Below are 23,600 nucleotides of genomic sequence, written 5' to 3'. Positions count from 1 at the left end.
AATATCCATAACATTAATTGCAAACGAAGAAAGGTTGGCCTGACCTGTTTTTGACCGCAATTCTAGTCGGAACTCCTTTATCAGTGTCGTGGTCCAAGAGATCGATGTCGGGGTGCCTCCTTTACCTTTGCAACTTGACCGTTATATCTATAGTACGGCGGCTCATTGTCGACTTGAGCCCTCCTGTATCTATGTAGAGAGACCGGGCCCTGAATTCTTTCGATGCTGCAATACCGAAAGGGGAGGTCTACAGGCAGCTGTTCCTGATGCTGAGATCTGGGATATATGGATTGTCGAGAAGGTTGGAATTCGCAAGACGCTAGAATCATTCCATCGTTTCTATATAAGTCACATGAAGCGGCTTAGGTAATTGCATGTCCTTTGTTTTTCTAATTCATCAACTACTAGGTAGGTAGCTACGTGCTGCTCTGTATAACAGGCGATAAATGTAGTGTAGAGACGTTCCACCAATAGATGTTAACACATACGGTCTGAAAGCATGCAAGAAGCCTAAGTGCATTCTTTTACCTCAGACAAGGGGTATGATATCACCTGCTGGCAGGAATTCAAATAGGAGGGTGCTTTGTTCGTGTATTAGACTAATAGGTATATCCATAGTTTGTCTTTGTCCTCGTAGAGAAGCATAGAGTTTACATTGACTAACAAAATGTATCGACTTTCGGGAATAACTATCTGGATCATTAAGTTGTGGACAGAGTAGTATTCCGAAACATTTACCGGGTATCAGTAGTGTCTCATGTTTATCTGGCTGCTCATCTAAGGAGCCATTCACGTGCGCTCTATCTGCACAAGGTCGCATATAAACTAAGATGGGATTTGGTTAGAGGCCTAACGCCTGAACTTCCTGTTAACAGAATAACTAACAACAGCAAACAAGAAATCAACACTCGATATTTAACTGAATCATGGGATGCGACTGCTGTGGCCCTCCAGCATCAGCTGCGGAGTCGGTCACCGCTGAGACACCTCCTCCAAGCGGTATCGGAAGTTGCAAGGATGCTTGCTGCGATGGAGATGACGCTGCGACTGAAGTTAAGGATGAAGAGCCAGTGAATAAAGAACCGGCTGATGATTGCTGTGCTTCTGGTAGCTGTGAGAAGCCGAACAAGGATGACGCACCGGAATGCTGCCGCGGAAAAACAAGCCCATGCTGCAATGCTTCTTGCATTGACCGGATCGCCATACGAGAGTGCGAGCTGAGTGCTTCTCACAAGCGTAAGTTCCGGATACTGAAAAGCACTGCTAGCGGCACATTGCTAACACTTTGCAGCGGATGCAACGGGTTGCGGCAGCTCTAGCTCCAGCTGCAATGGCGCAGCCGACGGCAAGGCATGCAGCAAGCACAGTCTATCTGCTCTCGACCGCTATGGTGCAACTCTGAAGGCACTCGGATGTATCTGCCGCGCTCTCATTGCTCTGGGTCAAGAGTCTTGCTGTGAGACCAAAGGCCGCTCTGCTATCGCCAAGCAATGCTCCAAGAAGTCGTCTTCCCGCTCTCTGATCCGCACATCAACGGACTCTTGCTGCAGCACCGGCTCTGTTACGAAAGAAAAGGCTGCGCAGAACCGTCTTCGCTTGCGAAATGGTTCCAATGAGAGTACCAGGTCCGCCAAACAGCCCTCTGTCAAGGAGAGCTGCACTAAGTCGTGCTGTTCCGTTGTTAGACCCGACCAAGAAGCAACCCCTAAGAATTGTATCAGCTCATGCTGTTCGGTGGATAACGGCAAATCCAACTGTCCTGAACCTAAGCCGGTCAAAGACAAAGACAAGGACGGCTGTTCTGGTGGATGTTGTTCCAAGAAGGCTGCACCCAAGGTTCAACCCACTGAAAAGAGTTGTGTCAGCAAATGCTGCAGCAATGGTGAACTTTCCAAGAAAGCTGCTGAAAACGACGGGTGTCCCGATAAATGCTGCACCAGTCAGCCCAAAGAACCCTCTACTGCTAAGAATAGGTTGATGGCTGAAGTTGAAAAGAGCAACTGCACCAAGTCCTGCTGTGACGAGGAAATAGCGGCGATCGTCAAGGAGCTGCCCAAGTCCACCTGTGTAAGTTCCCGCTGCAAGCCAGCTGAGAAAATTGTCACCAAATCTTCCGACAGCTGTGCCGATTCTTGCTGCGAGAAGGCTCCATCTGTCACCTGTCGAGACTCTCCGGCGGATGCTTGTTGCGTTTCTACGCCGCCCGATAAGGGAATGAAGGTCGAAACAACTCAAAATCCCGAAGATATAGAGAATCAGGCAACAGGAAAAGAGCATGTGGTTCTTAGCATCTCCGGCATGACATGTACTGGCTGTGAGACTAAGCTCAACAGAACTCTCGCTACAGTCCCAGCTGTCAATGATCTGAAGACCAGTCTCGTTCTCTCGCGTGCCGAGTTCAACATGGATCTGAGGCTTGGTTCAGTTGATGAGGTTATCAAGCATCTTGAACGAACCACTGAGTTCAAATGTGAAAGACTTCAGACGAAGGGATCTAGCTTGGAATTCATCGTGAATGGCAGCACGTCTGAGTTTATTGTCCAAACATGGCCTGAAGGAGTTCTGGATATGAGTCTTGTCGACAAAGATACTGTTCGAGTCTCATTCGATCCCAAGATCGTCGGAGCGCGAGACCTTGCTGAAAGATCTTGGGACCCTCCAGTTAAACTTGCTCCTCCTCGTGGTGATTCGTCACTTGAAGCAGGTAGTAAACATGTTCGCCATGTTGGCTACACTACTCTCTTGTCTGCTGTTCTGACAATTCCTGTTCTGGTCATGGCTTGGGCTCCGCTTCGTGAGAAAGAGGTCGCATACTCTTCGGCTTCCGTGGCTTTGGCCACCATTGTTCAGGTTGTAGTTGCTGGGCCTTTCTACCCCAAAGCCATCAAGGCTTTAGTCTTTTCTAGAGTCATTGAGATGGACTTGTTGATTGTTTTGAGCACAAGTGCAGCCTACGTCTTTTCGGTTGTTTCATTCGGCTACCTCATTGCTGGCAAACCGCTTTCGACTGGCCAGTTCTTCGAAACTTCTACTCTGCTAGTTACGTTGATCATGGTCGGACGATGGGTTGCGGCCCTTGCCCGCCAGAAGGCAGTTGAGTCCATCTCTATCCGATCACTCCAGTCCTCGACTGCCATTCTGGTTGACGAGAAGGCCGACACAGAGCGGGAGATAGACGCCAGACTTCTTCAGTACGGCGATGTCTTCAAGGTTCTACCAGATACTAGGATCCCGACAGATGGAACAGTCATGAGTGGGTCGTCTGAGGTCGATGAATCGATGCTTACAGGCGAGTCGAAATCCGTGGAGAAGCATTTCAAAAGTGTTGTCATTGCAGGTTCCATCAATGGCCCAGGAGTCATGACAGTTCGCCTCAACCGCCTGCCTAGTGACAACACCATCAACGCGATTGCTGCGATGGTTGATGAAGCCAAGCTTTCAAAGCCCAAGTTGCAGGATCTAGCAGACCGAGTGGCCTCATATTTCGTCCCCGTGGTTGTTGCGTTGACTATTATTACTTTTGTTATTTGGGTTGCGATCGGCATAACAGTCCGTGGTTATGGTGGTTCTAAGGCAACTACAGAGGCAATCACCTACGCCATCGCTGTTCTTATCGTATCCTGTCCCTGTGCGATCGGCCTGGCAGTTCCAATGGTCATAGTGATCATGAGTGGAGTCGCAGCAGAAAGAGGTATCATCTTCAAATCTGCAGATGCTATCGAAGTTGCTCATAAGACATCCCACGTTGTTTTTGACAAGACTGGGACTTTGACTCAGGGAAAGCTTTCTGTCGTTGCAAATGAGTGTATCGATGAAAGTACTCTTCCTCTCCTTTTGGGTCTGATCGAGAACAGTCGTCATCCAGTCTCCATGGCTGTGACGGGCTACCTCAAGGGTATTGGCATTGAACCTTCGGTTGTGGATGATCCCAAGAGTTTGACCGGCAAAGGTGTCGAAGCGGTCGTAAAAGGACAAAAGCTGAAAGCTGGAAACTCTACCTGGCTTAATCTCTCAGATGATCATCTTGTTCAGCCTATGCTTTCTCAGGGTCATACCGTCTTTTGTTTCATAATCAACGACAAGTTGCAAGCTGTGTACAGTCTTCAAGACGAACCTCGAAAGGATGCCTTTGCAACGGTTGAAGCCCTGCATATTCGAGGCATTTCAGTTCATGTTGTTTCTGGCGATGATGATATAGCTGTTCAAAGCCTGGCATCCAAGCTGAACATCCCACGAGACAATGTCCGCTCAAGAACTTCACCATCTGGAAAGAGGGACTATATCCAAACTCTCCTCGGTACCTCCACTAATCGCAAGAAACCAGTTGTCGTCTTCTGTGGCGACGGTACAAACGATGCAGTAGCACTCGCCCAAGCCACCATCGGTGTTCACATGAACGAAGGCACAGATGTAGCACAGTCCGCAGCAGACGTCGTTCTTATGCGTCCCGCTCTAAGTGGCATTATCACTACGATAGACGCGAGTCGAAAGTCTGTCAACCGCATCAAGTTCAACTTCTGCTGGAGCTTTGTGTACAACACTTTTGCCGTTCTTCTCGCTGCTGGTGCTTTCGTCAATGCCAGAATTCCACCAGAGTATGCGGGTCTTGGAGAACTGGTGAGCGTTTTGCCGGTCATTCTTGCGGCTGTGCTTCTGCGTTGGTCGAAGATCTAGCTAGGATATTGAGAATCAACTTTGTAACAGCACAGCTTCTGTTGACTCACATTTATCTTCGACCAGAAGCCCTGTAGCTGAATATTTCTTTCACGTTACGCTTGAATTTCGACCAGCACAATGTTGCACGCCTGTCGTTACCGGTCTTTACAGTCTTGAATTTCGACAAGAAAAAGCGTCCTTGGGCGCCCAGAAAACATCAGTACCCTTCTATCCAAGCTCCATGATGAGCTTCTTTAAACTACTGCGAGTTCTAACACAAATTTGGAGAGGGCTGGGGAGATATTCGCTCAGCGTCTTCTTCTCTTAAACATTCACTCGCTTTTACTACGTAGGCAGATAGTCTTCATTGTTCGCCAACTTGGCTTTGTTGCAACAGTGAAGTTAAACTGAGCAATGGAATTGACTCATATAGTGCCTCCCACCAGGTGTCCCTGGTCCCGAATTGTGATCTCACAGTGAAATGGTTCGATATCCTATCCTCTACACGCATTGGCCTTGAGCTTATCACAAGTACACGATCTGGCATTTATAGGTAACAAATTTCTCTTATTCATACTGCCAGAGTATAAATGCTTCCCCAGAAGTGGGCAAGAGCTCAGTTCATGCCTCCAACCATTATTACCCCCGAAGTCCGTTCCTTATTTTACAATATTAGTATTACATAATTATGCCTTCAGACCAACAAATGAACAAACTCTCGACGATCTGCTGAAGCAATCGCTAGAAATCAAATACCGAAACTCAAGATCCAAATACAAGTCCCCATGGTAACTCAGCTAGCCACACCCAGCAAGAGAAAATGGGTACAAGGGCGAGCAAAATCCACCAAATTTCAATGGTGAGTTTGATTTGCATCCAACGTGGTAGTGTTCTACTCAGCAATGAGCGATGGGAGCATGTCTTTGTCCCATAAACAAGACAGCCAAGGCCTGGTCGAGATTCACATTCCACATGTTCTCGTCTTCGTTGCATGAGTAGACTATAACAATTAGTCGATGACTCATTTCAATAACATCAGAGTATATTGACTTACGGTACACTCCCGCGGCAGAAACGCAGATCACTACCGAGATCGCATCGCCGGTCATTGGGGCATTCTAGATGGAGGCTCCGTCGTTCCACTAGCCATTCCACTTTGAGGTTGATACCAGTATCGACAAGGCTATAGAAATAGGCGTTGGTGTGTTTCAAAGATAGTGCATCTGGGTAGATGAGGAAATCGGATATGGCGAGATGTATTTCTGTTGGTAGGGACATGAATGTCCGCTGAGGCGATGTTCTTTTAGGCACTCCGGAGGCCTTCCAGGCATCGGGGCCGGTTGTGGGGCGACGGCTTCGGAGGACGTTGGACATTGTGGGACGGAGCGGGACGATTGAGTTCCGAAAGAGTGACAAATTATTATGAAGCCTTTGATCTAGATCTGGGAATATGCGAAGGCTTTGTATCTGGCTGCTGCCTTGTACGAGGTCAAGGACTTGGAAGCCTAAACGATAGTTTACCTAGGACAGGGCAGGGTTGTTGTAGGCAGCGCCCAAGCCAATAGGGCAGTGCAGAATCTAGGTCGTTTCTTAGTCGTTTCAAGGCACTTTCAGCTGTAGGACTATTGTTATAAAATTAGGTTCAAGGCTGAGAACTCGAGTTTTATGTTGACTATTGTTACTCGAGAAGGCAGCCAAATATCTATTCTATTTCGGTTGTTAGACGAGTGAGAGCCGAACGCGGGCATGTCTGTTTGCAATAGAGACATGGCTATAGTTAGTATTGTCTCCACATGCAGATTAGCCCAAGAATATTGTATGTCTTGGACTCAACTGATTCATCTGCGAACATCAACTAATCACAATACCAATACCCTATCGAGGTATCCTGCCTAAGGTATTCTTAGGCAGTTGCGTATCACTTTTGATTCTTGCCAACACCCCACGTGACCCCGTGTACTCGCTCGCGTCTTCCCTCTTCTACCTAGAGACAGACGCCAAAACTCATCCTCGTCATTCATCATCAAAACCCTTGCTAAATTTAGCTGCAAGTGCCATTTTCCCCGCCGCATCCATTCCCTAAAACAATGATTCATCGCCTTGAACGAGAGCGGCTGCGATGACGTTGGATAGCGATAACGAGTTTGGCTATGATTTCTCTGCCGAGGAGGAAGAATTGCTCCTTCAGTTGTCTGCTGAAAATAACAACGTCCCGAATAATGCAGAGATCGCAGCTATAGACTCTGTTCCTGAGAGACACGATAGTCTACACCCTCAAAATGTCGCTGGCGGCACATCAACTTCTGGCGTGGACCGCCTTCAAACAGAGTCCACGAATAGTCTGTACAGAGGCAAGGCTTTTCATCAATTCGACACGTCTTCTGGTCTGCCAACGCCGCCACCAGCTTTATCCTCAATCGAGGACGTACTCTACCCGGATTGTACGTGATGATACCCTCAAGAGGCTTCAGCACTAACTGACCAAAGAGATTAGTGAGCAAAGCCTTGAAAGATTTGAAACCAAAGCCACCTCCAGAATCAGAACCAAGTGTTTCTCCAACACCAGCAACTGAGGCAAATGAGGCTGATCCGTATGACGATGGCCGCTCACCTCTGCAGCGGTTCAGGTCATATCCTAAGAGACCACTGACCGTGACCGATCTTACGTCTGGTGCTTGGTGCGAGTTGCAGTACTGGTATACTCTCACCCGCTTACCTGGAGGTCGAAGAACCAGAACAGCAGCCATGAAGCAAGGAACCAAAGTTCACAAAAAGCTTGAGGATGAAGTCCACACTACAGTTCAAATTGACATCATGACCAAGGAAGATGCATTTGGACTCAAACTGTGGAATCTAGTTCAAGGACTCAGAACCTTGCGAGACACGGGACTCACTCGTGAACTCGAAGTATGGGGCATGATTGATGGGAACCTCGTCAATGGAGTCATCGATAGCGTGAGCTACGAGAACCCCAATCCTGAATTTGAAGCAGAACTCTCTAGTCAAGAGTCTGACACGACCGGACGACAATCCTCGGTGACCGACTACTTTCCGCCGAAAAACACGAATCATAAGAATGACTCGGGGCCAAAGATTTATCTTGCAGACGTCAAGACTCGCGGATCATTTTCTCCTGTTTCCAACGCTCAAATACGACCTGCAAAGATTCAATTGCTTTTGTATCATCAGTTCTTGTCTAGTATGGCTGCTGGAAAACTGGATTTTCTCAAGGTCTTTCGACGGTACGGACTTGATCCAGATGACACCTTCTCAGACACTTTCATCGCACAAGTCGGCAGCTTGCATGATGAGATTTTTGTGGATGCATCAGAAACAGAAACAGAATTCACCCAAGAACATCCTTCCTCGAGTTTCCAGAGCTCTTCTTCAGCTGGACCAGATCTGTTGCAGTATCGAACTCTACGCGAACTCGTTCCTCTTGTCGAGCATGAGATAGAGCTCACCTTCCCTCAGGGCGAACACTCTCTTGGACACATGCTTCGAGTTCAATACGTCCACCGCAGCGATGGTCGTGAAATCGATCTTCACGACTTTCCTGTTTCGAGACAAGCTCTGGAGACCTATCTTGCTAACTATATGGATTGGTGGAAAGGTAAACGCGATGCAAAAGGCGTCGATATAGAGGAAGCATTCAAGTGTAGAACATGTGAATTTGCTTCCGATTGTTCATGGCGTCAGGGCATGGATGATGAGATGTTACAGAGGGCCAGGGCGCAGCAAAAGATAAGGGCTACGCGTCGGGCTCGCAGCAATGCTGCGTAAGGTTGGGGACAATCTGGATATCATGAGTTATGATGCATTGAAACACGCTATGAGAATTGTATGAATTGTTCAGGTTTATGAAATCCATAGAAAGATGTCGAGCATAAACAAGACATTTTGTTGAGCAGTTGTATTGATTCATACTGATCTCTATTTACCGTCTATATCGAAGTTGTCTATATGAATGAAAGGAACAGGAGACGCCGCATAGTGTACGCTCTGTTTAGTGCTTTCTATGTCGGTGAGTACGGGTCATTCCGAAACCCCATCCATCTATATCATCGTCAGCATGGTGTCTCAGGTCGCATATGTTGGAGACTTACATTGAGAAGCGACGTGGATGTCAACATCCAGCTCATCCGCCCAGTGCCAGACAAGATTGGGGTCCTTGAGGAACCCTCGTCCCACCAACACAGCGTCTACAGAGCCATCACTCAGATAACCCTGAGCTTGCTTTCCAGAGGTGATCATCCCCACTGAAGTCACAGCAACTCCGGTATCTTTGACAGCTTTCTTCACGGCAGAAGCATACGGGACTTGATACCCGGGGGCAGAAGTGATCTTCTGACGACTATCCAAACCACCGCCTGAGATATCAATCAGATCAATACCGTTTGCGGCGAGGATTTGTCCGAGCTTTGCGGCTTCTTCGATGTGCCACTGTGGCAAAGATGAATCAAACTCGAGGTAATCTGTTCCTGGCATGCGGACAAGAAGGGGAAAGTCCTCGGGGACGATATCGCGAGTGAGTTGAACAATCTCGAGAAGGATACGAATGCGGTTTTCGAAAGATCCTCCGTATTGATCTGTTCGTTGGTTTGAGGCTGGGGAGAGGAATGCGTTTAGGAGATATCCATGTGCAGCGTGGATTTCGATGGCCTAACGAAGTCAGTGTCTATCAATTCACATGTACTGTCTGGAGGTCTTACATCAAAGCCAGCCTTGAGTGCCCTTTTCACAGCAGCAACCCAATCTTGCTTGAATCTGGCAATGTCATCGCTTGTCATCTCCCTGGGAGTTAGAGACTCTGGACTGTAGGGAATTGCACTTGGTGCAACCACTTCGTCAGGCCAGCCACCAGCCTGTAAGTAATCAGTCACGGGTCACTTCCATGTAGTGCTGAGTATCCTACCTCTTTGACAGCTGTGTTCTTGCGATCCAGCCAGGGCACAACAGTACTCGCTTTTCTTCCCGCATGACCCATCTGAATAGCAATTCTTGCACCCTGGCTATGAACGAAATCCACAATCTCTTTCAGAGGCTCAAGCTGTCCATCTTCCCAGATACCGGCATCTTGAGGGCTGATTCGTCCCTCTGGTGACACGGCATTTACTTCCGTGATGATGAGTCCAGGGCCACGTGCGGCGAAACTTCCGAGGTGCTGTTTGTGCCATGGGGTCATGTAGCCATCCTTAGCAGAGTATCTGTAATGTTTGTTAGGTATTTGGTAGTGGCATGTGAGGGGTTGCATACTGGCACATTGGTGATACGATGATACGATTGTGGAGCGTTAGACCTCGTAGTTTTAGGGGGGAGAATAGGCTGCCTTCGGGTTGAACATCCCATGGGGTTCCTGCAGGAGGGTCTTGGATAGGAGTGTAGAAGGGGACCTGTGATTGTGTTAGTGAATGATATGAATGTGAAGATATTGGTGAGACAAACATTTTTGGCTCCGACATTGATGAAGACTTTAGGATGGCCGTTTGCTTCGACTGAACCCATGATTGTTATCTTGATAAAACTGGAATGTTGTATGAAAGGATATTGGTATTCAGTGGTAGTGGTAGAGTTGATTAAGAGTAATGGGCTTGAGTGGAAGAGGGTTTCTGGTAAAGGAGGGAAGGCCATCTACTTATACTTCATCTGGGAGAAGGCCTTTACAATGTGAAATATCTATAATAAAACATGCAGGTTCTCACAATCGAAGCAATGAGCATTTGTCCCTTCCTCCGGATCAACTCCTCCATGTCACTACACGCACAAAATACAACACCAGTGACATGTTAAGACTTATGATAAACCCGAATAGCGAGTCCTCTAAAACCCATGTTTCACGAAGAGCCATTCAAGGTAATTGTCGCAATCACATCATGTTCTGCGTCGGCGTCACCGAATGGGATATCTTGTTTCTCGGTTTTCGGCATGATGCATCGCTTATGAATATGTGTGGCTTGCCTTACCAAGAATGCATTGAACGTTGAGTGACGAAAAATCTACTGATTATGTTCAGTGTTTCCCGACTAAGTCGGCCGACTCTAAAATGGGCTCTATTGGGTCATTGATAGCATTCGTATTATTGGATTATTGCAGTGCTATCATCTACATACCGAATTACGAGGTTGCTGTATAAATTACAATCTGCTATAAACTCTCAATAATTAGAAAATTTAGGGAAGAGGACACAAAAGTTACAGTTGTAGTGTTGGAAATCGTCTGTTCAAATAGCCAGCCTCAGGAACCAAAATGATTTAGGTTAGGCAACCTTGCATTCTAGAAGAACTTCCCTTCTTCAAGCATCACTTACAACTACAACTGAGCCTCCACAGCCCTAGCATCATGCAGCGCTATAGAGAAGACGCCTCTGATGAGAGCCATGATGAAGAAGACATTCCTTTACACTACAAGCGGGCTTTCGGCGCGGGACTGAAGCGACAAAGGGTCGAATTCGTTCCCGCCCAAGATCCTGATGCTGGAACTACAACCACAATAACACCAGCCAAGTCAACAGACACTTCCATTGGCGATTTATATGCTAGCATCGTTCTAAAACCTGCCGAAGACAAAGTTCCCAAAGCCTCAGAAGAAGAGCCAGAGGAAATATGTCCAGACTGCAAACTCCCCATCTCATCCACTTCACAGCCTCACGAAGCATCCTTCGCTCACCAAGTCTCACTCGCACATTCACACCCCCCATCAGCACTTGATCGCTCGCGCATGGGCCTCAAAGCCCTAAAATCTCAAGGCTGGGACCCTGATGCCCGACGAGGTCTAGGAAGAGAGGGCGAGGGAATGCGATATCCTATCAAAGTGGTGGCAAAAGAAGATACCCTTGGAATTGGAGCGACGGTACCGAAAGAGATCCAAGAAAAGAAAAAGGAAGAGAAGCCCAAGCCATTAAACAGGAAAGAAGCGAAGCAGCTGGCGGCTAAGGAACGACAACGGCATGAGAGACTACAGGGCGAGATTTATGGGAGGGTTGATGTGGAAAGCTATCTAAGAGGGAAAGGCGATGATGGATGATGATAGAGAGACAACGGGAAAAGACGAACAAAGATAACTCGAGGCACCGACTGCATTGTATCCTGTCTTCGATATCACAGGCCATCACGCGGTTAAAGAGATGCCTATTCTAGGACTTGCTCAAGGACTCACCGCCGGATCAGAAGATTCGCCCAGAAGAACAACACTTGGCAACTCGGCTATACTGCAGCCATCACAGCTGCACATTTCGGCTCAGAGTATCACAATGCCAACGCGATTAGTTCTGATTTCGAGAGCTATTTCCAGTCAACTGAGCTTAAGCACTGAGGTATATCAAGAGTTTCAGAATGCACCAAGTGTTTCATGTTGCATAAACGAAACAGTGATAAACATACGGATATGTATATATCGAGATCATCAGCAGAATATCCACAAGTTCTATTCTACATAAAAAGTCAAGAAATGTAGTCGAAATATACTCAAAATTCAAGCATCTGTGATGACCTCATCGAAGTTGAGGCTGATACATCGCTCCCTATGTCATGCTGCTGATGCTCTGTCCTGTAGGCTTCCTTCAGGGACCTTTACAGCGACCATCACTAACCAACCACCAGGCGCTAGCGACTGCAAGACCTGGACCCACCTTCTTCATGCCTTCCATTGGGATGATGAAACCCCGCCAAATGGAAAGCCATAGCACCTCAACTCCTGACTTGGGCCCAAACCAAACTTAGAGTCCTCGATACTTGAGCAAAACTACCCAAAACCTCAACTTTAGCCACTTTACATTGCACCATTTTTCTTTTAACTTAACTTTGATACCCCTGCGCCTCACCGTATCGCTTCAATTCAAGGTTCTGGGCTGGATCCTACCGCTTCTCTCATTGTCAAACACTATCTCAGCCTCCCTCAATATCCCCATACCCAACGACGTGACAGGGCAGCCCGCCTTTACTGTACACCATGGGGCTGTCCGTCATTCAAGAGCAGCATGATGGTATGATATATACGATACAAACACTATACACAGTTCGTTGCTAATGCGCCGGCTTCAGCTATCTTGGGGCAGATCAAGAAGATCACTCGAGGCGATGTAAGCTACCAGCCAAGCTTTGAGCTCGACAGTTGACTGACGTCTTTGATGCAATAGTGGAAATGCCTGATCGTTGACGAGAACTCCAAAAAGATCATTGACAATGTCGTCAAGGAGGATGACATTCTCAATAATAATATCGCCAGTTGGTCTATCTGACTGCCAGCTTGGTGTCTGGTACTGACCAGCGTTTCCTCCAGCTATCGAGCGAATCGAGAACCGTCGCGAACCGAACCCTGAGATGGACGCAATCTATATCCTTTCTCCCGAATCCTTCGCTGTCGAATGCCTTCTCGCCGATTTCGAGATGCGACGTTATCGCAGCTACTACCTCGTCTGGACCGGCCTCCTCGACCCCTCATTGCGACGCAAGATCGACGACTTTCCTGGAGCCCGACAGCTCCGCGCCGGTTTCCAAACCATGTTCGTCGATTTCCTGCCTCGAGAATCGCATCTAGTTACCCTTCGCGATCCCTGGAGCTTTCCCATGCTCTTCCACCCAGCCTGTAACGCCATCGTTCCAACACACATGAAGAGTCTAGCGCAAAAGGTACGGCGGCAGCACGCTTCGCCCGATGACGTTTGTTGATAAGAAGTTAGATCGCCGGTCTTTGTATTACACTCGGAGAATACCCCAAAGTTCGTTACTACAAAGCCGCAAAGCGCACGCCACGAGGCAGCCGTCCTCTGCACTCACCTGGCTCGATTTGTCCCAGGAAGAGCTCGATGCGTATGCGCAATGGGATACTAGCTTCCCGCCACCCTCACCACGGCCACAGGCGACACTCGTCATCACAGACCGATCGATGGATTTGATGTCACCTTTGGTACATGAGTTCTCCTACCAAGCCATGGCACACGACCTCCTGCCGATCAAGGATGGCGACAAGGTCACTTATCGTACGACCATCAACGAAGGAACTCCGGAAGCCGAAGAGAAAGATATGGAGCTCACAGATAAGGACAAGATATGGGTGGACAATCGACACAGACACATGAAGGACACGATTGATAAACTTATGGGCGATTTCCAAAAGTTCCTCCAACAAAACCCCCACTTCACCAATGAGAATGCCGACACGACCAACCTTAATACGATTAGAGATATGTTGGCAGGCTTGCCGCAGTTCCAGGAGATGAAGGAGGCATATTCGCTGCATCTGACCATGGCGCAAGAATGTATGAACATTTTCCAGAAGCACAAGTTGATGGATATCGCCTCTATAGAGCAAACACTCGCCTCTGGACTGGACGAGGACTTTAAGAGACCGAAGAACATTCTCGAAATGATTGTACCTCTGTTGGACGATGAGGCCGTATCACCTTCAGACAGGCTGCGCCTCATCATATTATTCATTCTCTACCGAGATGGTGTCATTGACGAAGACATCAAACGACTCTTGGCCCACGCATCCCTCCCTCAGTCTGACCGCGAGGTTGTGGTGAACTTTGAGCAGCTTGGTGGACATATGACACATGCGCTCAAGGACGTGCGCCAGATTCCTGCGCCTCTATTCCCGATCGATCCAAAATCGACACAGTTGAACGAGGAATATGGATTAACACGATTCGAGCCAGCAATGAAACACATGGTGGACCATCTGGCAAGGGGCATGTTAGATCAGACTCACTTCCCTTACGTGAAGCCACCACTGGACCCCAATGAGGAGCTTCACTTAGCACAGGGAGGTTCTCTTCGTGCCGGTCGACCAAATTGGGCAGCAGCTGGACGCCGTCCACCAGAGAATCGACAGCGATTAATTGTCTTCATGGCTGGAGGTGCTACATACAGCGAGAGCCGATCATGCTACGAAGTCGGTGAAGCGCGCAGTCGAGATATCATTCTCGTCACTTCCCATATGATTACTCCTCAGTTATTTATTCGCCAAGTGGGCGATCTCAGTCGCGATAAGCGTCAACTTGACTTGCCCCTGGAGCGACCTAAGCGACACGCTCCACGACATCTCTTCGAGCGACCAGCTCCTCCTCGCCCAGCACCATCACAACAGCCCTCACAGCAAGGACTGCCGCCTGGTCCCACGAACCGACCCGGCGGTCTTCCTTCAAGACCTAGCCCTGGCATGGCGCCTCCAACGGCTGCCATGTCAAACATGTCGATTAATAATAACCACGGTAACAACGCAGCACCAAGGCCAACATCGCACCACAGTGTTCAACAACACCATGAGGAGCCAGCCAAGCTCCACAAGGAAAAGAAGAAGCGTAACTTTCTTGGTATCAAGAAGTAGGGTTCTTGGAACCGGGGTCTCTCTTCAGCTTCTCCGCCGAAACCGAGGGCCATTCGACGATCACAGACTACAGAAACGTCGACTTCGTCTGAAGATTACAATACAAATGCGTCGCATGAGCCAGAAAGGAGTGCCTCCAGTAGAAGTCGTTTGGATGGTCCTTCGGCCTAATGTGGCTTCTCAATAAAGCACATGGTGGAATTTCTGGTTTCGTAATTCGTCGACGGAGCGTGGCGTTGTTCTACCGTCTTTTGTGTATTGATTACTATCTATGTTGGAAGCATTACTTAACTTGGTAACTCGAATGGTTGGGAGACGTTCATCTGTATATATCAGTTGTAGTGTATAAACGTCGTGAATTCTTTGTTCTCGTTTCAACATGACTTTGAAGTAACTGCTATTTACTCCTCATTATCACATTAACAGAAATCGTCGTGATCATCGCCAGTGTGTACCCAGACAAGAAGGAAGCTCAGGTAAATCGCCCATCAACCAATCCATTTGAATTCACTACCTAACTTTCACCCAGTTAAACCATCATGCCTATATCCCTTGATTTCCCCCCATCGCCGTGCTTCCCAAAAATGAAACGTAAAAAAACAAGTTACTAGCTACAGGGCGTACCCTGATTCCAAGCATGCGTTCAAAAGATGCGGTGAGTCGATTTCGGTAGATATTCGTACAATAGTGGAAGAAGCCCCTTTGTTAATTGTAAGGCTTTGACTTTCAAAAGTTTCTGCAGACAGGCTGATTGATCCCGTACAAAAGTGGTACAGACTCTGTGGTCGAGGGGGGTTTTATTCGATGTGTTGAAGCACGGTATTCGTATGAGATGCAATTAAGGTCTACCGAAGGCGGCACCACGGCCGTTACCGGGCGGTGGCATACCGCGGCCTTCAAAGGGACCACCAGGGAAGTCAGGTCCGGGGGGGCCGTTGAAGCCGCCGAGCCCAGGGGGAATGAATCCGGGAGGAAGGCCGCCGTAGAAGGCAGGGGGAGGCATGTTTCGAGGAGGAGGGCCACCCAAGGCCTCGAGAGGAGGCATCACGCCAGGAGGGAAGTTGGGAGGAAACATGTGGGGCATGGGCATGTTACGGTTGGGTCCAGGGCCGCCAGGGCCACCGAGACCAGCAGGAAGTCCTGGGGGAGGGATCATAGGACCTCGTTGCTGAGGAGGAGGCATTTGGCCACCAGGCATCCAGCTGGGAGGCATCTGATGGTCCAGACCAGGAGGTGGAGGTGGGCGTTGCAGGATCTGTGTAGGCTGGTTGGGTCGAACATCAGCGTCAGGAGGGTTGTGGAATCGTTCTTCCATGGGAAAACCAGGCGGTGGTTGGCGCATTTGACGTTGAGGACCACGATCGTCTCTGGGGAAATCGGGCTCCTGAGGCATCTGTGGTGGCTTCTGCTGCTGTGGGCCCATGCGCATCAACAATTCATTGCGCTGGGCGTCGGGAGGTGCTCTCATGAGATTCATCAAGAACTCAGTGTTACTGTTGTTACGAGCGGCATCAGGACGTCCAGAACCTTGACTGGGAGCTCGCTGGCGCTGGCCAACGAGATCCTGAAGAAGTTGCTCGGGGCGAGCAGCTTGTGGCTGGGGTCGAGGTGCAAGAATCTCTTGAACATGCTGAGGCGGGACTCGGCCAATAGGACCGTCCATTCGTCGATCAGGTCCATACTGCTGGAAAGGAGATTCGGGAGAGGTAATGGCGTTCGGCCTGCCAGCATTTGGCGGCGTACCTTGAGGGGCAGCAAACGCGGGCAGTCCTGGTGGTGTAGCGCTCATCGTCTGCTTCTGTAGCTTTGCCAGCAGTTGCTGGAAAGCTTGTCGCTCATCTTCGCCGCCTGCTGGAGGAGCTGGGCCGCCAGCAAAGGGGAGAGGCAAAGGCATACCACTGTTGACAGGAGGTCCCGTCATAGGAGTTGGAGGTTCCGTTTTGCCTCGAGGCTCCTCCTGGGGTTGCGAAAAGAAAGACGTAAACCTGGAAGATTTGCCAGCTGCCTTTGGTTTGTTGACAGGTTCCTTGGTCTCTTCAGCGAGAGGAGTATCCAGACCAGCATTCGATCCAAACGCCATGAAGAACTTATCAGGTCCAGCTTGAACCGCTGGGGCAGATTGCACAGGGGGCTTTTCAGCCTCGATGATGGCTTCAGCTGCCTCGACATTCGCGGATTTACCAGGAGCAGCAGGGATTCCAGCCTTGGCCTTCTTCATCTCTTCCATCCACTTCTGGAAATCTTGCTGCGTGTGAGCTTCGGGATGCTCCTCAAGAGGTTCATCTAGCCATTCAGGCTCACGCTCGACTCGTTGATCGCGGTCTCGCCCCCATCGTCGATCATGGGTGCGATTGTTGTTGTTATTGTTGTTATTATGACGATCATCAGGGGTATCAGCGATCGCATCGCGGTCTCTCCAGCTCTTCGCGCGATCAATTCGTTCACGCTTGTCGGGGGTGGTAGTAGTTTCAACAGCCGGAGTGGTGACTGCGTTAGACTCGTTCTTGTACCACGGCTCAGTTTTGTTCCTGTTCGTTCCGTTTCGAGATCTACCCTCATCGTCTCCGTCTCTGGCGAAAGTGTCAAAGCTTCGTGCAGGGCGATCCCGAGCAGCGTCGTCACGTTCTCTGGGCTGTCGCTTGTCATCTCGGAAGTTGCCTCCCATACGTCCATGGAAACGCTCAGCACCCTCGTGCCCAAAACTCTTGCGTGGCTTCACAGTACTCCAACCATCTGATTCGCTCTCACCTTCACGACGGCGGTGACCATTGCTATTGCGTCCATCGCGAAATCGGTCAACGTCAAGATCTCCATTGCGACTTCGAAAGTTGCCGAAACGCCCCGAAGCGTCAGACTCCTTGGCAGTTTTGTCCGTTTCGAGCGATGATTTGCCTCGCGCTGAAGCAAACGCTGTTCGGGGTGGTGCAAAGACGAGGTCTTCAGGGTCTGGATAGGTGCGCGCCGGTCAGTACACGGAGAGCCTAGGAGCGAAGGACAGGAGAGACAAACTGGCACTATTCCTTGAGACGTGTCTCTCGACACCGGGACGGCGATTACTCTGGTCAAGCAGAGGGTTGTCGTTGGATCGAGGTCGGTCACCAGGAACCTTTGTTTGTATGCGATTTGGCTCAGGTGGTGGTCTAATCTAGGTCAGGAGACTTGAATATGACTTGAGGAAATCATTGTTACTCACCCCATCCAGTCTTCAGCTGGAGGGAGACTTGGCGGTTTGGTACATAACGGTGATTCCCGTAAGTAGATCAAGAAATTGGCCTCATAGCGGATTACCATGATGAAGAAAAAGTTGGCGCTATGAGCGCATTCGAGTTATCGGTGGTATAGTATAAAGAAGTATGAAGTGTCCCAGGGTGGACGTGCGAGCGCAATCGAGGTAGCCTTTAGAGAATTGTATTCTCTTGAAAGGCAGCAGCTTCGAGTTCGGGCAGAGTGTGGTTTTTGGAAATCTATTAGTTGTTGGTGCAACAAGCAGGGGTGACGACGTGGCGAGAAGTTGCGATAGCGGAAAGAGTGTTGTGCGGAGAGTAGGACGATCAATTCGTTCGGATGGTGAGTCAGGTGAGGAGAGTACGCGGGGTGAATATCGTGAGGTGAATTCAGGCAGCGGTAGTAACGGTCGAGGTAGGGGACTTTGGTGAACAAGAGCGTGAAAAAGAGATCAGGTCGAGCGAGTTGGTGGATGGCAGAGAAGGGTGACGTCCTAAGGTGGTGGTGGTGCACTTTGTGGTTGTGCTGTGCTGTGCTGTGCTGTGCTTTGCTTTGCTGGTGGTGGTGGACAAGGCGAACCAGAGGTGGAGCCAAGCCAGAGCTGGGCTTTATCGAGTCGAAAAGCCCCAATCAAGAACAAGCAAGGGCCCAGCGAGGGAGAGAATGTATTGTAATTATTGATTCGCCGAGCGGGTAAATATTGATTGACTTGGTACAAAGTACAGTATTGAAAGAAGTCCAAGGGTTTAGTGGAATGATGTCGAAGGCGGGCGGTTTAACGGAAAGCGTGACAGTGTACAACGGTGCGCAAGACGCAGGAGATGGTTGAGGTGGATTGGGTTGGGCTTGGGATGTACGGATATCGAGGATTGTTTTCGGTGGCTTGACGTGGTTGCGAGAGGGAGAGACCGAAAACGGGCGAGAAAGACGAGAGAGAGGCGACAGAGAGTGGAGGAGGCGAGAGAGAACAGCGAGCGCGAGGGCTTGAGTGTCCAGTGGGAGACACTTAGCGCTGTTAGCGTGAGTGACAGTTGGCAATAGAACAAGTCAGACCCTGTTTCTGGGCAGGTATATAGGAACAAAGAAGGTATAATATGCTAGAATATTCTCATTTATCTTAATTGAATAAATTGTCTCGTGAGCGTTGAGTTCGTAAACGTCGGCTGAAAAGAAAACTGAGATGTTGTTGTTGATTGATTGATTGATTGATTTGATTTGTTTGTGGATGAGAATGAGGAGAAACAGTGGATAGACCTGGCTGGAGTGCACTGTCTGATACCGCTGCACGCACTGAGAATGAGCCTCCACTTGATGGAATTCAGTCGTGTCGTTCCACTGCCTCCACTAAAATCTCGGGTACCTGTACTGTGCGCCTTGAAACAAATCAGCCATTGGGCTTCACCTCAGTTTCATCAACAATAAAACTCGGCTCATGATTGCATAATAAACCATGCACATATTCTGCAACAAATAATACAATGTTCGATATTTCTTATTTTAGCTAACCATCCCATATTGACAATATTTGTTCCTATTTCTTCTGCGCAGCAGTCACCTCCTCCTCAAGCGGCAGAATATGCGGCAGAGGTCCAACAGGCGTGATAGAGAAAGGGTTGATCTGAGTGTGGCTCCTGGTGTAGTGCCACTTGATATGCTCAAACTGCGTGGTATCCTTGAATGCGGGATCGCTCCAGTACAGGTTTCGCATCCACTTGTGCAGAGCTGGGTATCCTGAGCGAATGTCGCGGATGTTGCACTTGAAGTGCTGCACGTAGACGGGATCGAAGCGAATGATCGTGACGAACAGTCGAATATCGACTTCGCTAATCTTGTCGCCGAACCAGTAGGGGCCTTGTTGCTCGGAGAGATGCTTCTCAGCGCGGTCGAGAGCTTCAAAGAGGGCGACGACGTTGCGCTCGTATGCTTCACTGGTGGTTGCGAAGCCGGACTTGTAAACACCATTGTTGATGCCGCCGTATTGCCACTCATGGACCTCCTCGATTTGCTTCTGAAGATCTTCAGGGTACAGCTGAATGGCCTTGTACTTCTCATCCAGCATGTCGTCAAACTAGATAAGATTAGCAATCGTAGGTCAAAGCACACATTGAATAACTCACCTCAGTACCAAGCATTCGCAGAATTTCACTGCTTTCGTTGCTCACAATTCGGTTTGTCTTCTTGTCAAACAGAACTGGCACAGTATATCGACCATCGTAGTTCTTCTCACTCTCAAAGTACACATCCTTCAAGTGAGTGAACCCCTCATGACCCTTGATGGGATCAGGAATCACATTGTCACCGGGAACGTCCTCATCCTTGGAAACAAATCGCCAGCCTCCCTCACCAAGATGCCAATGCACAACTGAGTAGGAGATGATGTCCTCAAGACCCTTAAGTTTGCGGGCGATGAGTGTACGGCACGCCCACGGGCATGCGTAGCTCACATAGAGGTGATATCGGCCAGCCTCAGCAGGATACTTGGCGTTGGGATCGCGAGAGATCCAGTCTCGGAATGAGCTGACTTGACGCTTGAACTCGCCAGATGTGTCGCCGGGCTTGACCCAGTCAGTAACTTTACCAGTGCTTGCCTGTAGCTCTGTTAGCAAGCTGAGAAGAGCAGTGAGAGTGTCTGGTCTGTGTACCATTCTGATTTGATGTGGGGGCTGAACTTGAGTGAGGGATGGTTTAAACGATGATGCTTTGATAGATGTGATGAATCTGATGGATTGTTGTTGCTGTGGTCCAAAGAGGGAACTCCTGTTGAAAACTCGAGATGATCGAATTCCAATTCCTTGCATTGGCATGTCTATAAAAACAAATCGGAGCATTCAATGACGGCGACAACCAACACCTTTATAGCTGCAGCTGAAGAGAGTACGAGAAAAGTGGCCATCACCACACATGATGGAACCCTTGCTCACTCATGACTTGCTCAGCAGCCCCTCACAAGCTATGGCAGCTTAGTTACCAACCAGATAAAGCCTGTCCTCCCAATCCCCAGGGCCTCTTCCTCCGTCTGGTGGGTTCCCCGAGAGCTTCCATTCCTGAGCTATTCCGTCCTAGAGCTTTGGCTGCCACGCTTGGAAGCATTCCATAATCGTGGCGTAATAATCGACCCCGCTTTACTGCGAGTTGCTTAGTTATCATGCTCTACTGTCTTGATAAGCCCATGTGCATCATGACGACTGGCTTGGTAAAGAAAATTCCCTTCCATATCGAGTCAAGGTGGTAGTCTCAGCAGTTCAGCATATGTTTTCGTTTGCGTACGCGAAAAGAAGATCATTGGGGTCTCAGAATAGTCAACAGCAAATCAATATAGCAGTCTCCGTAAGCTTTGTCATACAGCAATGAATTTATCTATCTTTATAGGCTTCATCCTTTGGTCCTTCATGTGCTCATGTGCACTCCAGTCGTTTATAACATCTCATATACATATCTCAAAAGACTGTTCAAAAGCTTCAAAGCCACAGTGCTTATGCCATCTTGACCTTGATGTAGGGAACTTCAACATCTTCCTCTGCAAGATCCTCAGCAACAATCTCAAAAATGACCTCCTTTTGGTGTGAAGGGATAGGCTTCTTTGAGATTGTCTCAACCAACTGGCTCAGCTTGAGGTCATAACGCTCCTTCAGCTTCGAAGGAGGGAAGAAAGACGCGTAGAGGAGGCTGACACCAGAGCTCAGCATACTGATGGTCAGACCCTTGGCCTTGAAGGTATCCAAAAGCTCCTTCAGGGTGATGTCCTCAATCTCAAAACGATCCCAAATCTTATCCAACGTAACCTTGCCGTCAGGGCCTTGGTATTCCACCTTGGGGCTAGCAATAGGCTCGCTGAAGCCAAAGAAAGGCAGGGCCAGATTGATGAAACCGTTCTTGTACTGCTCTAGATCATCCTTGCCATCGATGATCTTGTACAGCTCAAGCACCACCAGACCGGTAACCAATGCCGTAGTCGTGGCGATGGCGGGAATGATCTTGCCAGCGATGAACTTGGTCTTGTGTCGATCAGCAGGCTCGATCTTGTAGTTCTCTGCTCGGAGGTTGCTGCAAGCAGTGATGAAGTCGATGTGATGGTTCGAGTCATCGTCTTTCTCGAAGTCAACAGGGACCAACTGGAATCCAGACAAAGAGCTGGGCGATGGGAGGCTGGCGGTCAGCTTCTCAATCTCGTCATTGTCATCGAAATTGCTTGACTCGGGCTCCTAATCATGAATTAGTACTGGTTTTTGAATAAGATGTGAAAATACTTACCACAGGCTCCTTGTCGTCGGCCTGGATCTTCACGTTGGAACTGGGTGTAAAGTCGGGAACGATAACATTGTCCAATTCTCGCAGATATATGGACCTGTCGGTTCCAGGAGACTTGATGTTGTAGTTGAAAGCATGGAGGTTGGCTGCCGCAACAATGAAACCGAAGTGAGAGGGGTTGTTGGGGTCGAACTTGAGCGCATCAGGAGCTCGCTTAGGTCCGGACCAGAAAGGAGTACCAGATGAGGTCTCAGAATCCTTGGGAAAGTTATACAAGAGCTGCTGGATCTTGTTGGAAAACTCAGTCTCAAACAACTGACGGGCCCAGGCGATACAGTCCTCAAAGGTTCGTGGCCTCTCGGTCGTGAGATAGTTTCTAATTGTCTCAAGAGTCTCCTTCTGGTTACCGCCCTGCTTCATAGAATTCTCAATGAACTGAGGCTGGGTCAAGTACAGGTTGACAGTTTGAGGAGCCTTGACAAAAAGCTTCTCAAACATGTACTCCTTGGCCCAGGCAATAGTGTGATCGATCTTGTTGGGGAAACTTCGGATGGTGCACATAGGGAACTCCTTCTCGGGGGGGTCCTGGGAGGATGAATAAGACTCGGTGAGATGAGGCAGAACGACCTGCGTGTTGCCCTTGGTTCCAAGAGTGCCGCTCTCGAGAAGAGGCTTCTGGAAGAAAACGCATCGGCGGTCGACGTATGTTCGAGCCTCAACGTTGTCAAGAGCATTGGTTACACCATCAAGGTTTCGCCAGAAGTCCTCGTTGAAAACATTCTCGGTCTCGGGGCTAACGCGTTCCTTGAGTGTTACCATGTGGCCTTCGAGGTCAGGGTTCATTCGTTGAACAGCAAGAGCAGCACGGTCACTCTTCATCTGACCAACATCATCGGCGCGGAACAAAAATTGACGGTTCAGGTTACTCCTCTCGATCGAGTCCATGTCAGTCACCCAGATCTTGCCCTCGGGTCCTGTTCCGAGACCAATCATGGGCTTGAGACGAGCGAACACGCAGGGCTTCAAGAATTGACGATTCATAACGGTCTCTCTCGGCGCCCGTATGAAGATTTTGAACTCTACGGATCATCAAATTGGTCGGATGATCTAGGTGGGCAATTTTTTGGAAGGACCTGGGTGACTCT

The 23,600-nt window shown here is 49.0% G+C and overlaps 9 protein-coding genes across 9 annotated transcripts; 4 read left to right on the top strand and 5 right to left on the bottom strand.

Moving 5' to 3' along the window:
* Window positions 1–826: 826 nt before the first annotated feature.
* Window positions 827–5,215, top strand: FOXG_08388 (Cu2+-exporting ATPase). The gene is made up of 2 exons (XM_018387297.1): window positions 827–1,236; window positions 1,292–5,215. Exons 1-2 carry the CDS (start codon window positions 927–929, stop codon window positions 4,672–4,674), a joined length of 3,693 nt encoding a protein of 1,230 aa, XP_018245137.1. The 5' UTR covers window positions 827–926; the 3' UTR covers window positions 4,675–5,215.
* Window positions 5,082–6,176, bottom strand: FOXG_08387 (uncharacterized protein). The gene is made up of 2 exons (XM_018387296.1): window positions 5,711–6,176; window positions 5,082–5,656 (listed from the first exon to the last, which is right to left on the bottom strand). Exons 1-2 carry the CDS (start codon window positions 6,028–6,030, stop codon window positions 5,419–5,421), a joined length of 558 nt encoding a protein of 185 aa, XP_018245136.1. The 5' UTR covers window positions 6,031–6,176; the 3' UTR covers window positions 5,082–5,418.
* Window positions 6,177–6,775: 599 nt separating this feature from the next.
* On the top strand, window positions 6,776–8,439 carry FOXG_08386 (uncharacterized protein; the record flags this gene model as incomplete). The annotated part of the gene is made up of 2 exons (XM_018387295.1): window positions 6,776–7,097; window positions 7,151–8,439. 2 exons carry the CDS (start codon window positions 6,776–6,778, stop codon window positions 8,437–8,439), a joined length of 1,611 nt encoding a protein of 536 aa, XP_018245135.1.
* A 223-nt stretch (window positions 8,440–8,662) lies between these two features.
* On the bottom strand, window positions 8,663–10,487 carry FOXG_08385 (oxidoreductase; the record flags this gene model as incomplete). Its single annotated transcript, XM_018387294.1, has 6 exons — window positions 10,102–10,487; window positions 9,913–10,049; window positions 9,572–9,863; window positions 9,369–9,521; window positions 8,763–9,318; window positions 8,663–8,712 (listed from the first exon to the last, which is right to left on the bottom strand). Exons 1-6 carry the CDS (start codon window positions 10,285–10,287, stop codon window positions 8,663–8,665), a joined length of 1,374 nt encoding a protein of 457 aa, XP_018245134.1. The 5' UTR covers window positions 10,288–10,487.
* A 189-nt stretch (window positions 10,488–10,676) lies between these two features.
* FOXG_19807 (uncharacterized protein) lies at window positions 10,677–12,135 on the top strand. The gene has a single exon (XM_018400082.1). It carries the CDS (start codon window positions 10,996–10,998, stop codon window positions 11,677–11,679), a length of 684 nt encoding a protein of 227 aa, XP_018245133.1. The 5' UTR covers window positions 10,677–10,995; the 3' UTR covers window positions 11,680–12,135.
* A 468-nt stretch (window positions 12,136–12,603) lies between these two features.
* Window positions 12,604–14,982, top strand: FOXG_08384 (uncharacterized protein; the record flags this gene model as incomplete). Its single annotated transcript, XM_018387293.1, has 5 exons — window positions 12,604–12,637; window positions 12,696–12,733; window positions 12,791–12,878; window positions 12,934–13,283; window positions 13,450–14,982. 5 exons carry the CDS (start codon window positions 12,604–12,606, stop codon window positions 14,980–14,982), a joined length of 2,043 nt encoding a protein of 680 aa, XP_018245132.1.
* An 838-nt stretch (window positions 14,983–15,820) lies between these two features.
* FOXG_08383 (uncharacterized protein) lies at window positions 15,821–18,273 on the bottom strand (the record flags this gene model as incomplete). Its single annotated transcript, XM_018387292.1, has 3 exons — window positions 15,821–17,928; window positions 17,992–18,122; window positions 18,176–18,273. The coding sequence occupies 3 exons, from the start codon at window positions 18,271–18,273 to the stop codon at window positions 15,821–15,823; spliced, it is 2,337 nt and encodes a 778-aa protein (XP_018245131.1).
* A 1,465-nt stretch (window positions 18,274–19,738) lies between these two features.
* Window positions 19,739–21,035, bottom strand: FOXG_08382 (glutathione S-transferase; the record flags this gene model as incomplete). The annotated part of the gene is made up of 3 exons (XM_018387291.1): window positions 19,739–20,275; window positions 20,325–20,795; window positions 20,850–21,035. 3 exons carry the CDS (start codon window positions 21,033–21,035, stop codon window positions 19,739–19,741), a joined length of 1,194 nt encoding a protein of 397 aa, XP_018245130.1.
* Window positions 21,036–21,680: 645 nt separating this feature from the next.
* FOXG_08381 (ubiquitin-activating enzyme E1) lies at window positions 21,681–23,496 on the bottom strand (the record flags this gene model as incomplete). The annotated part of the gene is made up of 2 exons (XM_018387290.1): window positions 21,681–22,409; window positions 22,459–23,496. 2 exons carry the CDS (start codon window positions 23,494–23,496, stop codon window positions 21,681–21,683), a joined length of 1,767 nt encoding a protein of 588 aa, XP_018245129.1.
* Between the last annotated feature and the right edge of the window lie 104 nt (window positions 23,497–23,600).

Source organism: Fusarium oxysporum, chromosome 2 (genome assembly GCF_000149955.1).
Source record: "Fusarium oxysporum f. sp. lycopersici 4287 chromosome 2, whole genome shotgun sequence".
Taxonomy (NCBI): Eukaryota; Fungi; Ascomycota; class Sordariomycetes; order Hypocreales; family Nectriaceae; genus Fusarium; species Fusarium oxysporum.
Note: the sequence above shows the minus strand (reverse complement) of the source record. Positions and strands in the feature narration are given on the sequence as shown.